Source organism: Arachis hypogaea, chromosome 13, assembly GCF_003086295.3.
Source record: "Arachis hypogaea cultivar Tifrunner chromosome 13, arahy.Tifrunner.gnm2.J5K5, whole genome shotgun sequence".
In the NCBI taxonomy this organism is placed as follows: domain Eukaryota; kingdom Viridiplantae; phylum Streptophyta; class Magnoliopsida; order Fabales; family Fabaceae; genus Arachis; species Arachis hypogaea.
In genome coordinates, this window is record NC_092048.1 from 119,958,261 (window position 1) to 119,982,653 (window position 24,393).

Consider the following 24,393-nt stretch of genomic DNA (forward strand, 5'->3'; position numbering starts at 1 on the left):
AACAGCATGCGTACACGAGGCAGGGGCTTGCGTACGCGAGACCCCCTGTTTGGCTAAAAAATTATTTCCTTTATTTTTAAGGTTTCTCCAAACTTTTAAAACTTCTCCAAGATGCAGTTTAAGGGTAATGTTTTATAGTTAGGCTTAAAGACCTATAAAAGAGAATTAGTGACTTAATTAGATGAATTTTACATGAATTTAGAAAACGGAGACTTAGGTTTCTGGAGTATTGAGGACGGATGTGGTTGAGTGAGAAGGCAGAGTATTGTATTGATGATTAATGATACGAGTTGTGGAAGTGGTGAACTACCAAGTACTGAATAAAATGATTTCTAAAAACCACTGATGTAATATTTTTAAGTTGAGATTGTTGAGACGCTATGCGCCTGGCAAGGACAGTGGTTAATCCCACTTGTCGAGGTTGCGGCGGCGGCGTAAAGACGGTGGTTAATCCCCCTTACATTGAGATGTGAGGTCTGAGGTAGAGTATCCCGCTCGCATCCTTTCGGATCACATAAGTGTGCCCGACACTATAGCCGTGGGGGTTCCCGTATCTATGTTCGTGATCGAAAGGCGACATCTCCATGGAGATGTGTCGGGTTGGCAGTTGAACCGGCAATGTGATATCACAGCCAAATACGACAGGCATTCATCATGTGCATATTCTATCTGTTTGTTTGCTTTGCCGACTTGTATTGTTTTGCCTAAGTGTTTAACATGCCTAAATGCTTATTGAATTACTTGATATACATGCTTATACTTGTGCTTTACTTGCATTGTTATTATCTGTGTATTCTACTGGGATTGAGGAGGTTCGGAAGGAGGTGGCAATGGGATCGCATGGCGGTTAGGCTGGCAAAGGCTGTGGGACAGCGGAGAATCGTTAGATTAGAAATCCACTAAGTTAGATTACCATTTTTCATTGTGGTTTTAAAGTTAATGTTTTAAATTTACTTATGGTTTAAGCTTGAATCTTGTGATGGATATGAAGTTCTAGGATTGCCTCTGGCATCCCGGAATCTTATATCTTACATCATTGGGAACTGTTATCATACTGAGAACCTCCGGTTCTCATTCCATATTCTGTTGTTATTTTTCAGATGCAGGTCACAACCCACCTCGGTGAGTTGCTTGATGGTGACAGAACGGAGAATCCTTGTTGTGTTTTGGAAGTCTTTTGGTTTATTTTGTGTAGATCTCTCACTTTTGTATTTATCTATGCCTTAGAGGCTTACTTTGAGAGAAATATTGTATAAGCTGTTTTACTTTCAAAAACTCTGTATTGTTTGTATATAGCTAGTCGGCTTAAACTCCGTGAGCTGCGGCTAGATCTTTATACTATTATGCTCTTATATATCTATATATGTCTTGATATTTGTATGTATATCTTGTGCCTTAAGTTTGTAGCTTCAGGTGAATGCTTTGCTCTTTTCAAACTCTATTTTTTAGCTTAATTCTTCATCGGACTTCTATAATTATTATTTCTTTCTATATATTTATGTACTAGCTTTAGTATTGTCGTAACCTTTGATTAATCTTTGCTTTACGATGTGACGTAAGGCTTAGGGTAATTAGGGTGTTACAGTGATATTATGTAGCTTATCTCTTCCTTTCTTTTTTAGGTTTGGGAGGATTGGAGGAATTAGTTTTTTAATATCATGTAATAATGTAATATGCATACGATCCTAATTGTGATTTGTTCCTTTTGGTTCATGCATTGAACTTTTGATTGGAGTACGAAAATCTATAATATAAGGGTATCTCTATATGTCTCAAGTGGGCATATGTGATCGTACTTTGATCGTTCATTTGATCATTTCGTTGGCGAGGAATTCCTTCACGCACAAGGCTATGATATAGATTGAAAAGTAGCGGCCTAACGTTGTATTATGTGTTTACAAGTATTTTCCTCTGTGGTTTGTTAAGCTGACATATTACGTAGGTAAGATTATAAATAAATTGATCACAATCTGCCCTCAAATGAAATCGATGATTGAGGAAAGCTATCGGTGGATCCCAAGAATGCCTCAAATCATCTCCGCCCCCCTTCTTTTTTTTCCTTCTTTTTTGCACCGAAGTTACCGAATTATGTATTTATCAATCCGAAAAATAGAACAAAACATACATATAGCTGCAACATGCTTTGGCCAATTTTCCCTGGTTGAGATAAACATTGCAATTATGTGCGTGCATGCGCATAAATTTTAAGTGCGGGAAATAACAATGAAGCATCTAGGCACCGAATTCCACTAACATAGTATATAATAATGAATAATAAGGATATATAATAATGCTTAGTGATGCAACTCTGTTAATTATATAGTTATTGCTAATAAGATTGAATATGGATCCTAAGGGAATGAATCCTAGTGTTACAGCAGAGTTTTTCCACCGCCATCTTGATAGTAGTGCCCACTGCTCATTGCATTACAATTCAAGGAAACTATCACACACGTTATTTTTTGGGGTGGTATAGGTATGAGTAGGAGAAGGAAGAAGGAACACACATTATTCTTTTGCCTCTAATTTTTTCATCAACTATCATGTCTTGTTTATTATTATATTAGTTCATATCTTTTGCTCTTGTTTTGGTAGTATAAGAACCGTGATTAAATTGTTGCGACTCTTGTGATAATTAAGTATTACCTTATCTGAACATTTCCTTCTCATCCAACCAGTATAATTAAATCCACATTACTCATGACTTATTGTTCATTATAAAGTGTAAATTTCAATTTTGTCATTCTAGTACTTGTTGGGTGAAATTCAGTGACCAGAAAGGATATAATCTAAATTCTTATTACCTTTGGTTTGATATAACATTTTACCAAGTTGTGAGTACTTGTAATACCCGGTCTAACCAAAATTAATTAAATAATAAGTTAAATGGGAGTGAATATGGTTGGAAGATTTGGCAATTGGATTTTGATGATTTAAATATGATATTTGGATTCAGTGAATTTTTCCGAGTCGGAAAATATAGTTTTCTGCGCAAAAGCGCGCAGTGGAATTTTGACCGGCAGTACCGGCTGAGATCTGTCTGGTACTACAGCTGAGAAAATTGATTATGAGTAAATAAGATTAAGAAATGAGGAATTATAATTAGGGAAGGTAGAAATATTTGAAGTGCGATTTAGAGCGCTAATCTTAAAGGTTTTGGTCCAAAATTGGGCCAACGGACAAAAATAAGTGAACCGGGCCTAAGTGGGCCCAAGACCCAACATATATAAACATTAGTTATGAGTATTTCAGCTCATTTTTCCCTAAAGAAGGGGTGTTGGGTGCTGATTTGAGAAGAGAGAAGAGAAGAGTGAAAACCTAACTCTCTTTGATCTTCAAACCACCATAACTTGAGCTACGGAGCTCCGATTGACGAGCCGTTTGCGGCCACGCGTCGCTCTTCTCATCCTCTACAATTCTATTTAAGTTTTGTGGTGTGTATTCCATTCATCTCTGCCCAGTTTTCGAAATTCCCCACTGTTACACGTTTTTGGGTAATTAGTGTTGAAATCTTGTGATTTTGGGTGTTTAGGGATACTCCAACATGGATTCTAAGTGGGTTCTATCCCTACTTCATATGGGCTGAGGTAAGAAGTGCTCAAACCCTTGTGATTTGTCATTTTTATGAGCCCTAGGTTGATGTATGTATGTGATATTGGTTATGTTAGTGTATTTGGTGATGTTGGTGCACAATTGGGAGATTGGTATTGCTTGAGGAGCTTTGGTGAGGCTTGGAGCTAAGGTTGGTGAAGACTTCCATAGAAGAGGCTCAATTGGTTTGGCTACAAGAGGTACGGTTTAAGTTTTATTTAAGTACTGTGTGTTGTGATGAGAATTCCTAGGCTAGATGCCCCTAGGATTAAGTTTGGATTGTGTAAATGGTTGGTGCTAATATGCATAGTTGGTATGTAATGTGAATTAATGATTTGGGTTGAGAATTGTGTGGCCTTGTATACTTGGTGTATTGAGAATTTGATGTACTGGGTAATGAGTATTGATTTGTGGTTTATGCATTTAAATTATGAAATTGGGCCGGAGGCCGTGAATTTTGGGCCGGAGGCCGGAAAAAGGCAAGAAAGGTAAGTTGATGTGTGCATTGTATGATGACACAAGTGATTGGATGAATTTCAGATAATGAATATATGAATGATTGGGTTGGTTATTGAATAATAAGGTTTGAGGAGTTGAGGTGTGGGATTTGGTAAATTTGGGTGCAATTATATAGATGAGGTATATTTGGTTTTGGTTGAGATATATTATATGGTCATATATGTGATTATGATTATTGATGCCTTGATGGTATGATGATGCACTAGAGATATGTATGTCGTGATATATGCTTGAGGAATGATTAATGTTGATTTGTGGGTGAGGCCGCGTGATAGTGAGTACAATATTGATTATGTATAATGATGGTTGATTGGAAATAGTGTTGTTGAAATTTGGCATGAGAAAGAGTATATGATATGTAAATGTGTTTGAGTTTGAGAAAGTGTCAACGTGCGAGTTGAGGAGGTTTGATGTTGATTTTGGTATATTTTGATTGATTTCAAAGAAAAGGCTGAAATTGGCATGTTTTGATTGATTTTGAAAAGAGTTGAAAATGGCTTGTTTTGAAAATGGCACTTTGTGGTTTTGTATGAAAATATGATTTTTGGGCATACTTTGACGGGACATAACCTGGACTACGGATCTCTGTTTTCTGCCAAATCTATTTAGAAATGAAATTGGATCCGAGATGTCCATGCCGTTCGAAGAACGGGTGAAAAACGATTTAAAATGAGAGAGTTATGTCCGTCGGAAGATTGGGGGTTGAATTTGTAAATTCTGCAGCTTTTAACTTGGAAAATTTTTAGCAGAACGACCCTACGCGCGTAGGTGCACCTGGCGCGTGCGCGCCGTTCTTCCAGAAAGCACCATCCACGCGTGCGCATGGTGTGCGCGGGCGCGTCGATGCGCTGTACCAAATGCCCAGCCATTTTCCAGAGAGTTGTGCCAGAGTTGTGCCAGAGTTGTGCCTGGGCGCAAGAGCACCCACGCGTACACGTGGCTGACGCTTGCGCGCCGTTTGGATATTTTTCAACCCGCGCGTTCGCGCGTATAACGCTTGCGCGTCGATGAGTTTTTGGCCATCCACGCGTGCGCGTGGAGTACGCGTGCGCGTGGCTCTGTTTTCATGCCAAAGTTGATTTTTGAGTTTTAAAGCCAAACCTCATACTTTTAAGCCTCCGATCTCACCCCTTATGTATTAAATCATTATGGTATGCCTAGCAATGAGGAAGGAGCTAGGGGATGTGGTAACTTGCGAGTGAAGCAAGGGAAAAAGGTTATGATCAATGATGATCAGATATGATTATATGAGATATGGAGGATGACGGTGGAAGTACCGTGTAAGCCATGAGCCGAAAGGCTATAATTATTGATAAATGGCCGGTTCTTGATTGAACCATGGGCCGGATGGCTGAGTTATTGTCGGGTTACGGCAAAGCCATTAATGTTTATGGCTGAGTATAAATGCATATACGATTAATGAATGAATGTGTTAAATGGATAATAATGGAAAATGTTGAAATGTGATGTGTGACCCCGGGTAGTAGGCAGTGGCGTTGTCCACTTGCTCCGGTTATGAGACGGAAAAGGATGTTTATGATAAATGAGTTTAATTATGGAGTTTTGAATGAATGTATTTGTGATACCTGGGTAGTAGTAAGGGTTGTGGTTCGTCCCACTTGCTCCAGGTTAATGTTTGAGATTTGATAACAATGAGGATTTATAATATGAATTGAGATTGAATGAATAATGATGAAAAATGTCAAATGTAAGCATGCTTGTGTTTTCTCTCTGGTTGTAAGGGTGACAGGGCACCGATACCCTCTAATGGCGACAGGGCGCAGATACCCTCTAATGGCGACAGGGCGCAGATACCCTCTAATGGCGACAGGGCGTAGATACCCTCTAATGGTGACAGGGCACATATTCCCTCTAATGATATTAATACGCAACAGAGAGACTGTGCCCGGGTTAACTACCGGACATGTCGGGTTGGCTTGATAACCGACAGATGATATCATCAGCCATAGGGCAGGCATTCATCATTTGCATATGTTTGAATTGTTTGGGTTTGCCATTTGTTTTGGATTTCTACACCATATATGCCATGTTACCTGACTATATGCTACTTGTTCTACTTGTACCATATTTGTGTATTACTTGCCTGAATTGCTTGTGTTTGTACAACTGAGATGCCCTCATGCTGGTGTCGGTAGGTGTGAGGGTTGTTCTTGATGGGATGAACTGATGATGCGATTGCATGATGATGATGATTATTGAATGAGATAATCGGAGCTCCCTGGGTAGACGCAGTGATGTAGTTTCACTAGCTCCAGGCGAGGGTATGATGTATTGATATAGAATTGCTGAGGCAGAACAACTGGTGATGGTTTTGCTTATAATTCTGAGTCTGATTCGTGGAAGAGTCAGCGAGTTGGGAAATATGTGAAACATGAATTAGATTTAGCACTCCCTTATGACAGTTGCCTATTCATGGATTAGCGAGAACCTAGGATGAATATTTGGTGAAGAAGTTTAGGATGCTTAGTGAGTTTTTATTGCAGTACATTGTATCTATTTGGCACTTTTACCGTACTGGGAACCCATGGGCCCGGGGTTCTCATTCCGTATATATCTCTTGTTTTTCAGATACAGGTCCAGGTGCTCAGAAGTGAGTTGTGGGTCGTCTGAGAGACGGCAAAGATCTTTATTTCCTCTACTTTGTGTTTTGATTAGAATCTTTCCACCTTTGTTTTGAAAAGATTATATTATGTATTGAACTCTTTCGGAACTTGCCTATAGAGGCTCTTATGTTTCCTTTGGGAGAGATTAGGATATGTTGTTGTCATCTACTTTCATACTGTACCCTAGCCGGCCTAAACTTCGCGGGTCGCGACTAGTGTCTATTTACTTATGTTATATATATCTATCTCTTAATCTCCTTTATGCCTTGTCCGTATATCGCGTTTGGCTTAGCAGTTTAACTTTTCGTTGTCGAAACGTGAGTGATACGCCTTCGCGATTTTATTTCTACTCTTTTCAGGCTTCTCGATTAATACTCTTTTCGAAATTACCTATATTTATATATTAAAAATCCACCTGAGAGTCGTACCACCGTAATATCATTGACTTATGACTCGAGCATAAGGATTTGAGTATTAGGGTGTTACATTATGGTATCAGAGCAGTTCGTCCTCGTGAGCCTGAGGGATGGAACTGCTTATGCTTCAATGCATACTCTGAGTCTGTGCCTGTGCTAGTTAGGGTATCTAACTGATACATCTAGCATGAAGTCCATGAGTGTACCTTTGGTACTTGAAGCATTATACTTTCGATATTGAGACTGATCAACTTAATATCGATTGTTTAGTGTGTATAGGAACCAGATGGCGCCTCGTGGACCCGATCGTAGACGTGAAAGAAACCGTACTAATACGCAGGAATCGAAAATTAACCCGAATAACCCGGTAAACCTTATGGTTGCGTTGGAGAATATGACTGCTGCTATGCAGGCCACTACGGAGGCTCTTGGGCAACAGATAAACAATAATGGCAATGGCGGAAGGGAAGCTCAGGGCCTGATGACACTGGCGACTTTCTTAAAGGTTAATCCACCTAAGTTCAAGGGAACCACCAATCCGACTGAAGCTGATACTTGGTTTTAGGCCATGGAGCGAGCACTGCAAGCGCAGTTGGTACCTGAAGAGCAGTGTGTTGAATTTGCTACCCATCTACTCACGGGAGAAGCATCGCATTGGTGGCAAGGGGTTCGACGCCTCCTATAACAGGGGAATGATCTTATCACTTGGGATGCCTTCCAGGTGGAATTCTATAAGAAGTACTTTCCGAATTTCGCCAGGACAGCCAAGGAATTGGAGTTACTGCAGCTAAAGCAAGGTGCTATGTCCGTATCTGAGTATACAGACAAATTTGAGGAGCTATTCAGATTTTTCCGCATGTGTCAAGGAGCTCCGGGAGACTTCGAGGAATGAAAATGCATTAAGTATGAAGGAGGGCTCCGGAGCGACATCTTAAGTTCAGTGGGACCAATGGAGATCCGAACTTTTTCAGAGTTCGTGAATAAGAGCAGAATTGCTGAAGAGTGTGTGAAAAGGAGGGTTGCAGAGAAAGGAAGTCATAGAAAGCACAACCAAGGATTCGCACCAAGGGGTCGAGAGTTTAAGGAGAGAGGATACGTACAACACTTTCCCCAAGGACAGACTAACTTTGCGACGAGTGAGGAGTCCCAAAGGAATGGTAAGGAAAAGCGGGCAGCGGCTGCTTCTGATGCTTCGAGCTGTCAGAGATGTGGGAGTCATCACCCAAATAGGCCGTGCCGATTGGGGTTAGGTATATGTTACAAGTGCGGGTTACCAGGGCATGTATCAAGAAATTGCCAACAAGGAGAGAGTCAGGATGCGGGCCGATTGCGACAGTAAGATTGAGGTAATTGCAATAATCAGGCTTAAAGGACAGTGCGTGATTTTATAATACCGCCTGTACAGTAAAACTGGGAATGTCAAGCTTAATATTAGACTGAGAAGCAAACCGGATGGTCCGAGTAAGGATTTGCCTTACTACAAATGGATAAATGCCTGAGATGTAAATGATTTTCTATTGAGAATGATGTGTTGTGTTTGTTATGTAGTTGGTTGATTTCTGGATTTTTGGTGAAACGGATTGAACCCGTGACTTTTAGTTCCTTTGATTTAAATAGATAAAGAATGGTCCTAAATGATGGATTTGGAAACGTTGGTTTGAAATGCCAGTCATGCTAAGTTGTGGTTGTGAGGAAGTAAGTGATAGAACTCGTACTAGACGAGAGATCAGAATAAAGCAGCGGAAACTTGTGGAAGCAGTAACACAGGATAGCTATGAATAAGAGCTGTAAAAGTTTACTATAGTATCTTATGTTTAAATACTAGAAGGGTTAAGTGGGTTACTGCAAGTAATGATCCCCAATAGTTGGAATTGATTGCGGCTGCGAGCTTTGATGGTTCTAAAGCGGATGAGGAAATTATCATTGATGCATAATTGGATTTAGATGATGAGAGAGTGCAAGTTGTCGTGTTTGAGAGATGAGTACCATGATGTTTGGTCATAGTGACCTTGGAATTAGATTGAGATTTATAATGATTGGTTTTGAAGGACGAATGTGAAAACCACTAAATTGGAATGCTGATGCGGTACTGAGATTGGTTTGAGGGAACCCGTGACGGGTGGTAAACCCCAATTTTTGGGGAGGTACTGTTGAAAATTATTCCCCAACAATTTGAAAGAGCATTGGTTATGGTTTTGAAGATGATTTTTGATATGAGTAACTTTAACAAAAGAGATGTGTCTCGAATGCTTTTATAGATTGTTAAAGGAAAGCGGATTCTTATGATTTTGTTAAATTGTTAATTCCAACTCATTTGCTTTCTAGAAATGAAAGGGGTTTCTGATTGATGAGTCAGAGACTTTATAACAGCAAGTCATGTGGAAATTCGAGGGTTTGAGAATAAGAAAGTAAGTTTAGAGGCTATGCTTGGAGTTGAGCTGTGATTAGTGGTAATTGGGTTGGCAGAGAGCGAGGATAGTGATGGAGTATCATTAAGGTGTGGTGATGATCTTTGATTGATTACAGTGATGTGGGACGATGGCTGTGATTAACGACGATGGTAATATTATTGATGACATGATTTGAGATTTAATAGGGTGAGTTGATGAGACGATAAAAGTAAGGAACGAGACTATTGGTCGGCGTTGGACAAATGACCGAGGACCTCGAATATAGAGAAGTCAGAGCGCGGCAACGGAAGCGCGTAGAACAAAAGGACCTTGGGGCTGTTATGCGTTGGATATAGAGGCAGACTATGCTCGCGTACTCGCAGTGATGGATGGAATTTTCGAGGGCGAAAATTTCTGTTAGGGGGTAGAATGTAATACCCGGTCTAACCGAAATTAATTAAATAATAAGTTAAATGGGAGCGAATATGGTTGGAAGATTTGGCAATTGGAATTTGATGATTTAAATATGATATTTGGATTCAGTGAATTTTTCCGAGTCGGAAAATATAGTTTTCTGCGCAAAAGCGCGCAGTGGAATTTTGACCGGCAGTACCGGCTGAGAAAATTGATTATGAGTAAATAAGATTAAGAAATGAGGAATTATAATTAGGGAAGGTAGAAATATTTGAAGTGCGATTTAGAGCGCTAATCTTAAAGGTTTTGGTCCAAAATTGGGCCAACGGACAAAAATAAGTGAACCGGGCCTAAGTGGGCCCAAGACCCAACATATATAAACATTAGTTATGAGTATTTCAGCTCATTTTTCTCTAAAGAAGGGGTGTTGGGCGCTGATTTGAGAAGAGAGAAGAGAAGAGAGAAAACCTAACTCTCTTTGATCTTCAAACCACCATAACTTGAGCTACGGAGCTCCGATTGACGAGCCGTTTGCGGCCACGCGTCGCTCTTTTCATCCTCTACAATTCTATCTAAGTTTTGTGGTGAGTATTCCATTCATCTCTGCCCAGTTTTCGAAATTCCCCACTGTTACACGTTTTTGGGTAATTAGTGTTGAAATCTTGTGATTTTGGGTGTTTAGGGATACTCCAACATGGATTCTAAGTGGGTTCTATCCCTACTTCATATGGGCTGAGGTAAGAAGTGCTCAAACCCTTGTGATTTGTCATTTTTATGAGCCCTAGGTTGATGTATGTATGTGATATTGGTTATGTTAGTGTATTTGGTGATGTTGGTGCACAATTGGGAGATTGGTATTGCTTGAGGAGCTTTGGTGAGGCTTGGAGCTAAGGTTGGTGAAGACTTCCATAGAAGAAGCTCAATTGGTTTGGCTACAAGAGGTACGGTTTAAGTTTCATTTAAGTACCGTGTGTTGTGATGAGAATTCCTAGGCTAGATGCCCCTAGGATTAAGTTTGAATTGTGTAAATGGTTGGTGCTAATATGCATAGTTGGTATGTAATGTGAATTAATGATTTGGGTTGAGAATTGTGTGGCCTTGTATACTTGGTGTATTGAGAATTTGATGTACTGGGTAATGAGTATTGATTTGTGGTTTATGCATTTAAATTATGAAATTGGGCCGGAGGCCGTGAATTTTGGGCCGGAGGCCGGAAAAAGGCAAGAAAGGTAAGTTGATGTGTGCATTGTATGATGACACAAGTGATTGGATGAATTTCAGATAATGAATATATGAATGATTGGGTTGGTTATTGAATAATAAGGTTTGAGGAGTTGAGGTGTGGGATTTGGTAAATTTGGGTGCAATTATATAGATGAGGTATATTTGGTTTTGGTTGAGATATATTATATGGTCATATATGTGATTATGATTATTGATGCCTTGATGGTATGATGATGCACTAGAGATATGTATGTCGTGATATATGCTTGAGGAATGATTAATGTTGATTTGTGGGTGAAGCCGCGTGATAGTGAGTACAATATTGATTATGTATAATGATGGTTGATTGGAAATAGTGTTGTTGAAATTTGGCATGAGAAAGAGTATATGATATGTAAATGTGTTTGAGTTTGAGAAAGTGTCAACGTGCGAGTTGAGGAGGTTTGATGTTGATTTTGGTATATTTTAATTGATTTCAAAGAAAAGGCTGAAATTGGCATGTTTTGATTGATTTTGAAAAGGGTTGAAAATGGCTTGTTTTGAAAATGGCACTTTGTGGTTTTGTATGAAAACATGATTTTTTGGCATACTTTGACGGGACATAACCTGGACTACGGATCTCTGTTTTCTGCCAAGTCTGTTTAGAAATGAAATTGGATCCGAGATGTCCATGCCGTTCGAAGAACGGGTGAAAAACGATTTAAAATGAGAGAGTTATGTCCGTCGGAAGATTGGGGGTTGAATCTGTAAATTCTGCAGCTTTTAACTTGGAAAATTTTAAGCAGAACGACCCTACGCGCGTAGGCGCACCTGGCGCGTGCGCGCCGTTCTTCCAGAAAGCACCATCCACGCGTGCGCGTGGTGTGCGCGGGCGCGTCGATGCGCTGTACCAAATGCCCAGCCATTTTCCAGAGAGTTGTGCCAGTTTTGTGCCTGGGCGCAAGAGCACCCACGCGTACACGTGGCTGACGCTTGCGCGCCGTTTGGATATTTTTCAACCCGCGCGTTCGCGCGTATAACACTTGCACGTCGATGAGTTTTTGGCCATCCACGCGTGCGCGTGGAGTACGCGTGCGCGTGGCTCTGTTTTCATGCCAAAGTTGATTTTTGAGTTTTAAAGCCAAACCTCATACTTTTAAGCCTCCGATCTCACCCCTTATGTATTAAATCATTATGGTATGCCTAGCAATGAGGAAGGAGCTAGGGGATGTGGTAACTTGCGAGTGAAGCAAGGGAAAAAGGTTATGATCAATGATGATCAGATATGATTATATGAGATATGGAGGATGACGGTGGAAGTACCGTGTAAGCCATGAGCCGAAAGGCTATAATTATTGATAAATGGCCGGTTCTTGATTGAACCATGGGCCGGATGGCTGAGTTATTGTCGGGTTACGGCAAAGCCATTAATGTTTATGGCTGAGTATAAATGCATATACGATTAATGAATGAATGTGTTAAATGGATAATAATGGAAAATGTTGAAATGTGATGTGTGACCCCGGGTAGTAGGCAGTGGCGTTGTCCACTTGCTCCGGTTATGAGACGGAAAAGGATGTTTATGATAAATGAGTTTAATTATGGAGTTTTGAATGAATGTATTTGTGATACCTGGGTAGTAGTAAGGGTTGTGGTTCGTCCCACTTGCTCCAGGTTAATGTTTGAGATTTGATAACAATGAGGATTTATAATATGAATTGAGATTGAATGAATAATGATGAAAAATGTCAAATGTAAGCATGCTTGTGTTTTCTCTCTGGTTGTAAGGGTGACAGGGCACCGATACCCTCTAATGGCGACAGGGCGTAGATACCCTCTAATGGTGACAGGGCACATATTCCCTCTAATGATATTAATACGCAACAGAGAGACTGTGCCCGGGTTAGCTACCGGACATGTCGGGTTGGCTTGATAACCGACAGATGATATCATCAGCCATAGGGCAGGCATTCATCATTTGCATATGTTTGAATTGTTTGGGTTTGCCATTTGTTTTGGATTTCTACATCATATATGCCATGTTACCTGACTATATGCTACTTGTTCTACTTGTACCATATTTGTGTATTACTTGCCTGAATTGCTTGTGTTTGTACAATTGAGATGCCCTCATGCTGGTGTCGGTGGGTGTGAGGGCTGTTCTTGATGGGATGAACTGATGATGCAATTTCATGATGATGATGATTATTGAATGAGATAATCGGAGCTCCCTGGGTAGACGCAGTGATGTAGTTTCACTAGCTCCAGGCGAGGGTATGATGTATTGATATAGAATTACTGAGGCAGAACAACTGGTGATGGTTTTGCTTATAATTCTGAGTCTGATTCGTGGAAGAGTCAGCGAGTTGGGAAATATGTGAAACATGAATTAGATTTAGCACTCCCTTATGACAGTTGCCTATTCATGGATTAGCGAGAACCTAGGATGAATATTTGGTGAAGAAGTTTAGGATGTTTAGTGAGTTTTTATTGCAGTACATTGTATCTATTTGGCACTTTTACCGTACTGGGAACCCATGGGCCCGGGGTTCTCATTCCGTATATATCTCTTGTTTTTCAGATACAGGTCCAGGTGCTCAGAAGTGAGTTGTGGGTCGTCTGAGAGACGGCAAAGATCTTTATTTCCTCTACTTTGTGTTTTGATTAGAATCTCTCCACCTTTGTTTTGAAAAGATTATATTATGTATTGAACTCTTTCGGAACTTGCCTATAGAGGCTCTTATGTTTCCTTTGGGAGAGATTAGGATATGCTGTTGTCATCTACTTTCATACTGTACCCTAGCCGGCCTAAACTTCGCGAGTCGCGACTAGTGGCTATTTACTTATGTTATATATATCTATCTCTTAATCTCCTTTATGCCTTGTCCGTATATCGCGTTTGGCTTAGCAGTTTAACTTTTCGTTGTCGAAACGTGAGTGATACGCCTTCGCGATTTTATTTCTACTCTTTTCAGGCTTCTCGATTAATACTCTTTTCGAAATTACCTATATTTATATATTAAAAATCCACCTGAGAGTCGTACCACCGTAATATCATTGACTTATGACTCGACCATAAGGATTTGAGTATTAGGGTGTTACAGTACTAACTGACAAGCAATGTCTCAAGCTTTTACCTTTTGTTCGTTATAAAGAGTGTCATAGATGACACATCTTTTTCATTAATATCTATCTTGAATGAAACAAATAAATTGGAGGACTCCTGTATATAAATTTGAAGGTCACGAGACAGCTATCCTTTGTGTATAGGTATCAAGGAGATCATGCTTTTGTTGCTTCTTTTAATTTTGCAGTTCTTGTGTGCGGTTAGCTGTGGAGATTTTTCTAGAGTGAATATTAACCTACAATTATGCATATGCTTCAGTGGTGTCCTGACAAGTCCTCTGTTTGAAGGCTGTGCTGAGGATGGCTTTCTAAACATTTGGGACCATGAGAATGTTGATTCTTTCATACTCATCAGTCTTATGTTTCTATATAGTATCTAAGTTTCTAAGAAGTCTGCAAATTCTTCAACAAGCTTACATGGAACAAATTTTTTATCTGCCTTTTGAATCTTCTGGCAAAGTAGCTCATACTCTTCCTGCATAAAGAAATAGTATCATAACTATTTCAAGAAAATAGTACATACTATTCAAAATTTCGAATCACTATATATATATATATATATATTATTATTACCTTCATTTTCAATCTTTGTTGTTTAAATCCAGGAATGTCGCTATTATAGGGTTTTAAATCACCTGAGAAGTATCTAAACGGTGCTCTAACTTGCACATTGAACTTCTTGCAGAAAAGAACCCAAAGCTTTGCAAACTCTGAAGCTTTCACAAGAGCATTGAAGGTATGAGGGGAGAAACCGTCATCGGAGACATAGCAAGAAAGATTGTTGGCAGGGTAATCAAGCGCTAATATTGAGAGCAGCATAAATTAAAATTACAACAACACTAAAATTAGAACAAGCACAAATTAAACACCAAATCACAAATTAAAATTAAATAATCAAGAAACAACTACCGCAAAAATTACATGAGAGACGGGAGTGACGGAGAGAGAGCGCGGCTACAAGCAAGGGAGAGGGTGAGGATAAACTGCTGCTGTCCGGGTAGGGGATTAGGGCTGACTGCTGAGGTTGCTCTTTATTGGTAGACTAGTATACAATGATGAAGAACAATTCTCCAGAATTTTTTTTTTTTTGGTATGAATGGACAGGAGAGATTAGATTAGGGTTCACGAAAAACAAACTAATCTTTTAGTGTATATGAATAATGAAATGTATTTTAGTTTTGATTTTTAAATTGATTTAGATTTAAAATTATAAAACTAAAGCTAATTGAATTTTGACTAAATTAAAAGAATTAGGGACTTAGGGTAGTTTTTGTCCAATATAGAAAAAAGGATATTTAAGTCTTTTTGTAATATTAAATAAAAAAATATTTTTTATTTTATTAAAATATAAAGTTAGTTTAGTAAAAAGATTAATATGATATATATTTAAAAAAATAATAATTAATTATTGACATGAAAAATATAATTCATGTGTCATGTTTTAATTTGTCTATGTTTTTATCGTACCGGTACATATAAATTTATCATCATACCAAAATAAATACCAAGCACCAATCCTATTCACTGTCAAAATTAATTATATAATATGACAAATACATATTAATTACATGTAGAATTTAACTAACATGTATCCTAAAACACAAATTAAAATTATCAACCAAAGATTTTTTTTAAAAAAAAATACAAAATTTAATTTTCAATATATTTTTTTATATTTATTAAGGTAAAAAAAATTAAAATTTTTACTCATAATAACTTTAACATGTGCCTTTTGATATTAAAATATACATGTGCCTTTTGATATTAAAATATATATAATGACATTATTCTAAAGATGGGATTTTTTATTTTTATTTTGTACAGTATCTGTGAGTCTATGCAGGTAAATAAACAAACCTATCTAAATAAGTAAATTTATCGTTGTTATTAAGGGTCAAATGAATGTTATTTTGAATGCTCAAACACAATTATCAACTTCTTGAATGAATTTGATACAATAAACTCTAGAAACCCATAGACAACATGCACACTAATAATAGTAAGAGGAATGTTAGGGACAGCAACTTTTGTGATTTGTAGCCATCAATAATAGTTTTAATGGTGTAAAATTGGTGTGAGATTTCATCACTTTTCTTTACTGGTTACATGCTGGCCAGAATTCAACAAAGTTGCTGGCCCTAGACTTTTCCATCATTATGGTGGATCCATCAACGCGATTAAGCATGTTGAGCCTACCATGCATTGGTCCCTTGATAAACCCCATTTGTAGGGTTTATCTTATGCCTCATTTAAGGGATTTTATAACCTTTTACCCACATTTATTCAATGAAATAGCGTGGTTTTGTAAATTCTCCTTTAATTGTGCTTAAGAGTGAAAACATGCTTTTTAGGTCCTTAATTGTTTAATCTTGATTTACCTTTGATTCCATTAGATGTCTTGATATGTTTGTTAAGTGATTTAAGGCTTAGGAGGCAAAGATTGGATTGAGAGAATGAAAAAAAAGCATGTAAAGTTGGAGAACTCATGAAGAAATGAAGGAATCGCAAAAGCTGTCAAGCCGACCTCTTTGCACTTAAACGACCATAACTTGAGCTACAGAGGTCCAAATGATGCGGTTCTAGTTGTGTTGGAAAGCTAACATCCGCGGCTTCGAAACGATATAAGATTTACTATAGTTGCTACATGGATGGTGACGCGTATGTGCATTGTACGTGCACGCATTGTTGCTGCCATATGACCCACTTAAAGCAATACGTGGCCAGCGATTTTAGAAGCCTTGTGGGCTCATTCCAACTCATTTCTGATGCTATTTAAGCCAAGGATTGAAGAGGAATCAACACACTTACTTCATATTTTAGTTTTAGATTAGTTTTTGGAGGGAAAGTTAGTTTTAGAGAGAGGAGCTCTCTCTTCTCTCTAGGATTAGGATTAGGTTTTAGATCTAGATTAGAATTTCTTAGATTTAGGTTTAATTCATGCTTTGATTTACTTTTCCTTTTTCAATTCTTCTTCTTCTACATCTCTTCTCTCTAGTTTAGCATTTAATTCTTGTAATTCTCTATTTTTATGTTGATGCACTTTTGTTCTTCCATTTTTCTTTAATGCAATTTATGATTCATGTTCCTTTATTGTTGATTTGATTTGTTGTTGTTTAATTCCTTGCAATTGAGTAGTGTAGATTTACTTTTCTTGCAATTTTACTATGCTTTCCTTTATGCCTTCTAAGTGTTTGATAAAATGCTTAGTTGGATTTTAGTGTAGATTTTGTTCCCCTTGGCTTTGGTAGAGTAATTAGTGACGCTTGAGTTATCTAATTCCTTTGTTGATTGATAATTAGAAGTTGCTAATTGATTTGGATACCATTAAAGCTAGTATTTCCCTTGGGAGTTGGCTAGGACTTGTGGAATCAAGTTGATTCATCCACTTGACTTTCCTCCACTATAGAGGTTAACTAAGTGGTAGCAATGGACAATTGTGGTCACAATTGAGGAGGATAACTAGGATAGGACTTCTAGTTCTCATATCTTGCCAAGAGCTTTTCTAGTTGTTAGTTTAATTTCCTTTGCCATTTACATTTCATGTCTAAAACCTCAAAAATCCCAAACATACCTCATAACCAATAACAAGAACACTTTATTGCAATTTCTAGGGAGAACGACCCGAGGTTAAATACTTCGGTTTATAGAATTTAGGGGTTTGTTACTTGTGACAAACAAATTTTTGTATGAAAGGATTATTGTTGGTTTAGAAGCTATACTTTACAACGAGATTTCAATTGTGAATTCTAAGCCACACAAAAGTCCAATCATCATCCCTCTGTTTTCATTAACTTAATTATTATAATTTGAGACTCATTTTCATGTTCATATAATTTAAGCAACATTTTTTGGCCAATTATACTCCCATTAAATAATTTGATTAAAATGAGTAATGAGAAAAGGAGATCGACAAAACAATTAAAGAAATAAAAAAAATAAGTAAAAATAATAATAACTAAAAGCAATTTTATATAATATTTTTTAATCTTTTTATAAATATCTAAGAAACAAACAATTATTTTAGAAATGATATTTAAACAAGTCGAACAACAAAAATATAAAATCCTATATATTTCAATACTATTAATGTTATCAATCAAGAAAAAAAAACCAACTGTGTCAACAATCATAATGAATCTCACGCATACTTTTGTCCTTAATATTATTTTTTGTTCATTTAGTTGTGTCTAAATAATTTTAAGAAATTTCAACACAATTCAATCTCCTTATATAATTTTAGCCATATATTTATGGAGTTTAATTTTGATGCATTATCAATATAGAATACTTTATACAATCGTACAATTACATCAGTTCTTTTGAATGATCATTTACACAATTAATATAAAAGATAGTTATTTTTATTAATATAATGTTATGTAATTGAATCTCCTTATATAATTTTAGCCATATATTTATGGAATTTAATTTTAGTGCATCAATATTAAATTCTATAATTATGAATTAAAAATAAATTGAGTGTGTAAATAAAAATAATTTGATTTTAATGCACTAATAACATAAAATATTTTATAAAGATGCCTAATTATATTATTTTTTTTTAAATAATTATTCACACAATTAATATAAATGGTAATTATTTTTCAAATATTGCATTTTATAATTATATATATGTATAAAGTTGTCTTAAACTAGTATCAAAATTAAAAGCTAAAAAGAACCAACACATGATCACCTAGAAGGGCTCAATTTTTTCGTTATGGAACCCATGAATGTGATGTGCCTGGATATGGAAATAGGACGTGCTAGACCAAATTGTGGGACAGCTTTATATGAGTGGCAGGAGTTAGAACTCAGACCCTGCGAGTTCTGTGTTGGCAAAAATTGCTTAACAAATCGGACGGTGCGTTTTGTATATATATAAAATTTTTTGTATGAATCCGTATTCTTAGCTACAACTCGGACCGTCCGACAAGCTATGAAGAACTCGCATGGTCCGATTTGTGGTGTTTTGACACCACACACAGGTCAAGCACCTCTCTTTTCCATAACCGCGTCCAACCCAACATTTGCCTCCATATTGAAATTAAAAAGCGCACCTAGAAGTCCAACCATTTCTGATAAAGCTCACAAGTTTGGGGAGAAATAAAGCTATCTGGTGAACACAAGTTAATTCTTGGACAAACTCCACATGGAATTGAAGCCATGGCACCAATTTTTCCTTCACCATTATTAACACCTCCTTTACTTTTGCACCTATAACAAATTCTACCAACAGGGAATTTCTCATAATCCCCATAACCAGTGCTCTTCACCTCTATGATCTTATCATCCAAAACCAAATTTCCAAGAATCTGATCTATCTCTTGTGTTGTGGTTCCAGAGAAATAGCCTCCTTGGTTGATGAACTCCAAAATGCCATCGCGATTCGCGACGACATTCCTGGAGACATAATTCAGACATACTTGCCTTAAGCTAAATATGTACTCTTGATCAAGTTTTCCTTCTGAATACCAACTCCCACCAGTGATTTCATCGGCTGGTTCGAAACCGGCCGCCATATAGTGCTTTTTGCTCTTGTTTTTAATGTTAACAACCTCCTTGATTTCACCCTTGGTTTGAAGCATCTTAATGGATTTCTTGATCATGCTTTTAGGGAGAGTTGTTTCTCGCTTTATGTCTGCCATCCAAATTCCCATGTTTTGTTTGCTGTGAATTACGTTATACACTATGCGCTCTGCATCGTTCATGTTATCCGAATTTGAAGCCAACCGTTCTAGCTTCTGCTTATTCATCCTTCAACGAAAACAAGCATGAAAAATGTACATTCAACAAAACTTGAGAAACAAAAATAATAATTTAATTTTCATGTATCGTCAGACAACTAATTATACAGGTAAGAATTTACGCGTAATTGTCTTCATATAAAGTTAATAGTTCATTTAACGTTTCTTAACTATTAACTTTTTATAAAAATAATTGCAGGTGAGTCTTCACTAATTATATATTAACACATTGGTTAAGAATAATCAATTTTTAAATATACTACTTAAAAAATTACTTAAACATACAAATATAATTAAATAAGTGTATCAGTACATAAAAATTATACTAAAAAAACAATTCACAATGTTTTAACATCAAAATTAAATTCATTTTGGGAAAAAAAACTTATGAACAACACTAAAGCAGCACCAAAATGATACGATGACGACAGGTTTACGTTTAAAAACAAAATTGTAATAGGACACATTGTTGATTCTCAACCTTCAACACTAATTTTTAGCAAGAGTAAAATACAAGTTCACATATCATTAATAACTGGTTAAGTAGTAAATTTCTTAACACATTGAACAAACAATAAGTTATTGACATTGACTTCTACACATACATGGAAGGAAAGTTAGCTAATAAATGTTAAGAAAGTAAATTAGAACATTTTAAAATTTAAACCTTCTAATATTTCATATTCATACGGAGTTTTTAAAAGTGTGTTAATTTTTTGAAAAAAATTATTTTATTTCTTGATATCTCAAGCCATTCTTAACCAAAAAAAGACTTTGCCTTTCAAATTAAATGCAGAGATATGTAGTCTATGTAGTAACAAATAAATATATTGTTATTTGAGTAATTAAAATCTAGAATTAAATTAAAAACCACAGAAATATTAATAGAGGCTAAAGAATTGGATTTTTCTATAGCTATGTATTCAAAACCTAATATCCAAAGAAGAAAATAGAAACAGAAACGGAGAATTTTCAAAGTATCTAACATCAAAAATGAAAAAAATGGATAGCAAATCCTATAACAATCCTTGAAAACAAGGTTTCTTCCATAGTGGAGTCTGCTATGTGGCACTCACCCAGGTCTTCTATTCTTTCAAACAACGCGTGTTTTACTATATCACTCCTTAACAATTGATTCATGGTATATATCATATCATATATCATATCATATATATCTATACATAAAGGATCTACATCTACATAAAGGCATATCACCAGTATGTGGTATATTTAGTAGGTTATTAATTATCTAAGTCTTCAAGCCAGATTGGATGTACTTACTTTATGAGTCGGTTTGTATCGGGACCAACAAACCCTCTGACATCATCATGGCAGTGTTGGTGTTGTCTTTTCAAATTTAAAATCAGATTAAAATCTAATTATTATAAATACCACAGAAGAGATTACCATTGCACTGGATGGCGATCTCATGAATTGATTGTTTTGTATTTATTTTAATTATTTTTTTCCATATTCTGAAAATATATATCTATATATATAAATGCATTCTTTGTTAAAACTATATTGGTCATATAATTTTATTGAAACTTATATAAATGCATTATTTAATTTAATGTAATTGTGATGATATTTATCTTATAACCACAAGTATAACTATTACATTATATAAAATGCGTGTCCGTACTATAACCATGATCAGAGATAGCTATAAGATATGCTCAGCTGTGTGCATCTACCCTCACATCCAACTCTGTTTCCAACCCCCCATTTCAAAGGCCACCATTATAAACATTTGCTTCCTTCTAACCCACCGTCGTTCTTCAAGTTCTCTCCCTTAGGTAAGTCTTGTCCGTGGTCTTATATTTTTTAATTACAATTGACATATATCTTTAAGTTCCATGACCACCATATTTGTGTTGCGGTCAAATTCATTGGAACTGTTACTGCCTACCATTATTTAACATCAACTTTGTTTTGTCATCAGGCCATATATTGTTGTTCATGTCAAATGGATAGCTTGAATTCTTACCATCAAGGGCGATACTTTTACATGGAGATAAACCCAGATTTGGTAAGCACTTTATCCAATTCATGTGCTATTTTTTCTAGCAATGTCTGATAATCTTTCTGTACATCACATGATAGTCTATTATACATTTGACTTATCATTGTTTTTATCTTGAAGGGGATGGGTGAACTTCCATACACATTCTTTCGGAGATTCAAAGATGTCATTCCAAGTTCCATGACATTTTGTGATTTTGCTGGTAATGAGGTTGATGTGGTTATCGACAAGTGTCACCGAACGGGTATAGTTGTTCATGGCTATAATAATCTTGCTGCGCTTTATGGCCTAAAAGAAGGAGGTTGGTTGAGTGTATGTTATGTTGGTCAAGACAAGTTCTTGGTTGTTGACGTCAAGGACCATTATATGCGCTCTAAAGAGCTGTGTTCCCCACCATTGAAGCTCACTGTTGAGGTCAAGCCATCCGTTCCTATTGAGGAAGTAATCGACATATCTGATGACATATGTAATGAAAGTCCCGTCGTTGATCCAGTTGAATTTGTAACAATTCCTGAAATCCTGCATCAACAAGATAATTCTACTCCCTTTAATCCAAATTTGGCTGACACAATTAACGAGCATCATATTCTTCCACAATCTGTTATCGACACATTGACTTGCGTTGATCCCACCGTTTATGCCGGTCTTGAACCTTATTCAGGTAAAGTCATTTCCTCCCCTAACAAGCATGTCCAATAGGAATAATGTGATCCAATACCACAGTTATTATCTTTTTCTGGTGTTCCTTCCTCGCCCAGTCTAACATTTCCACCAACTGGTACCATATCTGCCCCGCTAGAGCAGACTATTCACCATTCAAACACTAGCCCTTATGTTGTTACTAATCATAATACAGTGTCTCCCAATAGCCGTAGCCCCACACCACCACCACCTCATAATAGCCACGTCATCCTACCACCGCACTTTCCTCTACAACTAGAGTATTATTCTGTGGTTAGGATGATATCCAAGTATCAGTCAACTCACTACTCTATGGTAAGTTTTATCAAATTGATATACCATGTTGTCCATGTTTAACGTTATTAAAAACTATTTAGTTGCATTGAAGGGTTCAACAAGCTGATAAATTCATTTTGCAGCTTCTTCCTTCTGCTTTTTCGTCGCAAGCATTTCCTTCGAGACTCGATTTTGTTCGTGTTAGGGAGCTCCGCAACCCACCTATAGTAATGAAGCTTCGCTGGCGGAGTCTGAGGTCATCAGAAGCCTTCCTTACAAGGGGATGGAGAAGATTTTCCATTGACCATGGACTAAAGTGTGGAAGTGTTGTCAGATTTTCAGTGCCCACTAATGATGAAACCACAATCTTTGTCTCTATATTACGTCTGTGAAGACCAAATCACTTAATTATGTCTTATGGCTAAGCAATGGATCTGACTTTTGACGTATTTTGTTAGTGCTATATGTTAGCGTTATATGTTATGATATTAGTTGTACTGATCCCAAATATAATATTAATGAAGTTGGCTTTTTAATGCTTGAAAGAATGGTTGCCAACCTTCATGGATTGCAACTTTGCCATGCATTTTTTTATAACATATTTCATGCATACCATGTACAATTAAGTATATAGCCACATGTGCTAATGGAGAATTAAGTATTCTTCTAAGTCCCACATTCATTCAAAGAAGACTTACTCAAAGTTTAGTGTTCCTGGATTTTTGACCTCCTAAAACAACCATTCTAAAACAGCCAGTATTTCCTTAGGGATTCAATATTAACATAAACTGATGGTTTTGAAGAAAGTGAATGTTTTAACCAATATTCACAATTAACGTGAGTACATGTTTTTTTATACTAACCGGTTCAGTCGGTTCAAGCATTTAAATAAGTGCCAATCGCTATATTGAGTGGGTTGAAACAAAAAGGGTGTGAGAAACCCTTTGTGACTTCTTGATCGAGTCTGTCATAGACCGCGAAACAAGTTGAACCAACCGGTCTTCCTTAAAGAATTTCCCCTTTTTTTAATTTGTTTACCGAAAAAAGGGTCCACCATCCTCTAACCCTAACCCACTCCCCAAATCAGATTTAACGCAAAACCTCATTACCGAGCCCCTGCCATGATCGAAACTACCAGCCGCCACCGTCGCCGTAGTAATCTCCTCGGTCGACAATACCGTCGCCGCTGGCAATATCACAACTGTAGGGTACCGTGCCAAACCAAAGGTCTCTCCCATTGACGTTCTTCGTCTCGCCGTGAACCACTTGATCGGAGAACTCCTCTTGCCATCACTAGGGGCTCTTGGTTGGTCATCATCTTCTTGCCGTCGTGAACTCTCTGCACAGCGTCACTGTCTTCCAACGCTTTGTACCCCAACA

At 37.1% G+C, this 24,393-nt stretch overlaps 2 protein-coding genes across 3 annotated transcripts; one reads left to right on the plus strand and one right to left on the minus strand.

The window, feature by feature from the left end:
* Positions 1–19,343: 19,343 nt before the first annotated feature.
* Positions 19,344–21,945, minus strand: LOC112735306 (probable DNA-directed RNA polymerase III subunit rpc6). Its single transcript, XM_025784856.1, has 2 exons — positions 21,866–21,945; positions 19,344–20,040 (listed from the first exon to the last, which is right to left on the minus strand). The coding sequence occupies exons 1-2, from the start codon at positions 21,943–21,945 to the stop codon at positions 19,344–19,346; spliced, it is 777 nt and encodes a 258-aa protein (XP_025640641.1).
* On the plus strand, positions 21,694–23,555 carry LOC112736004 (uncharacterized). Of its 2 annotated transcripts, none has more exons than XR_003168677.3 (4): positions 21,694–21,829; positions 21,976–22,062; positions 22,177–23,052; positions 23,157–23,555. XR_003168677.3 is itself a non-coding variant. In XM_025785383.3 (4 exons), exons 2-4 carry the CDS (start codon positions 22,000–22,002, stop codon positions 23,216–23,218), a joined length of 666 nt encoding a protein of 221 aa, XP_025641168.1. In that variant the 5' UTR covers positions 21,694–21,829; positions 21,976–21,999; the 3' UTR covers positions 23,219–23,555. The 2 variants fall into 2 exon arrangements, 1 of the variants encoding a protein (XP_025641168.1); XM_025785383.3 differs by having other exon boundaries at positions 22,177–22,717.
* The last annotated feature ends 838 nt before the right edge of the window (positions 23,556–24,393 follow it).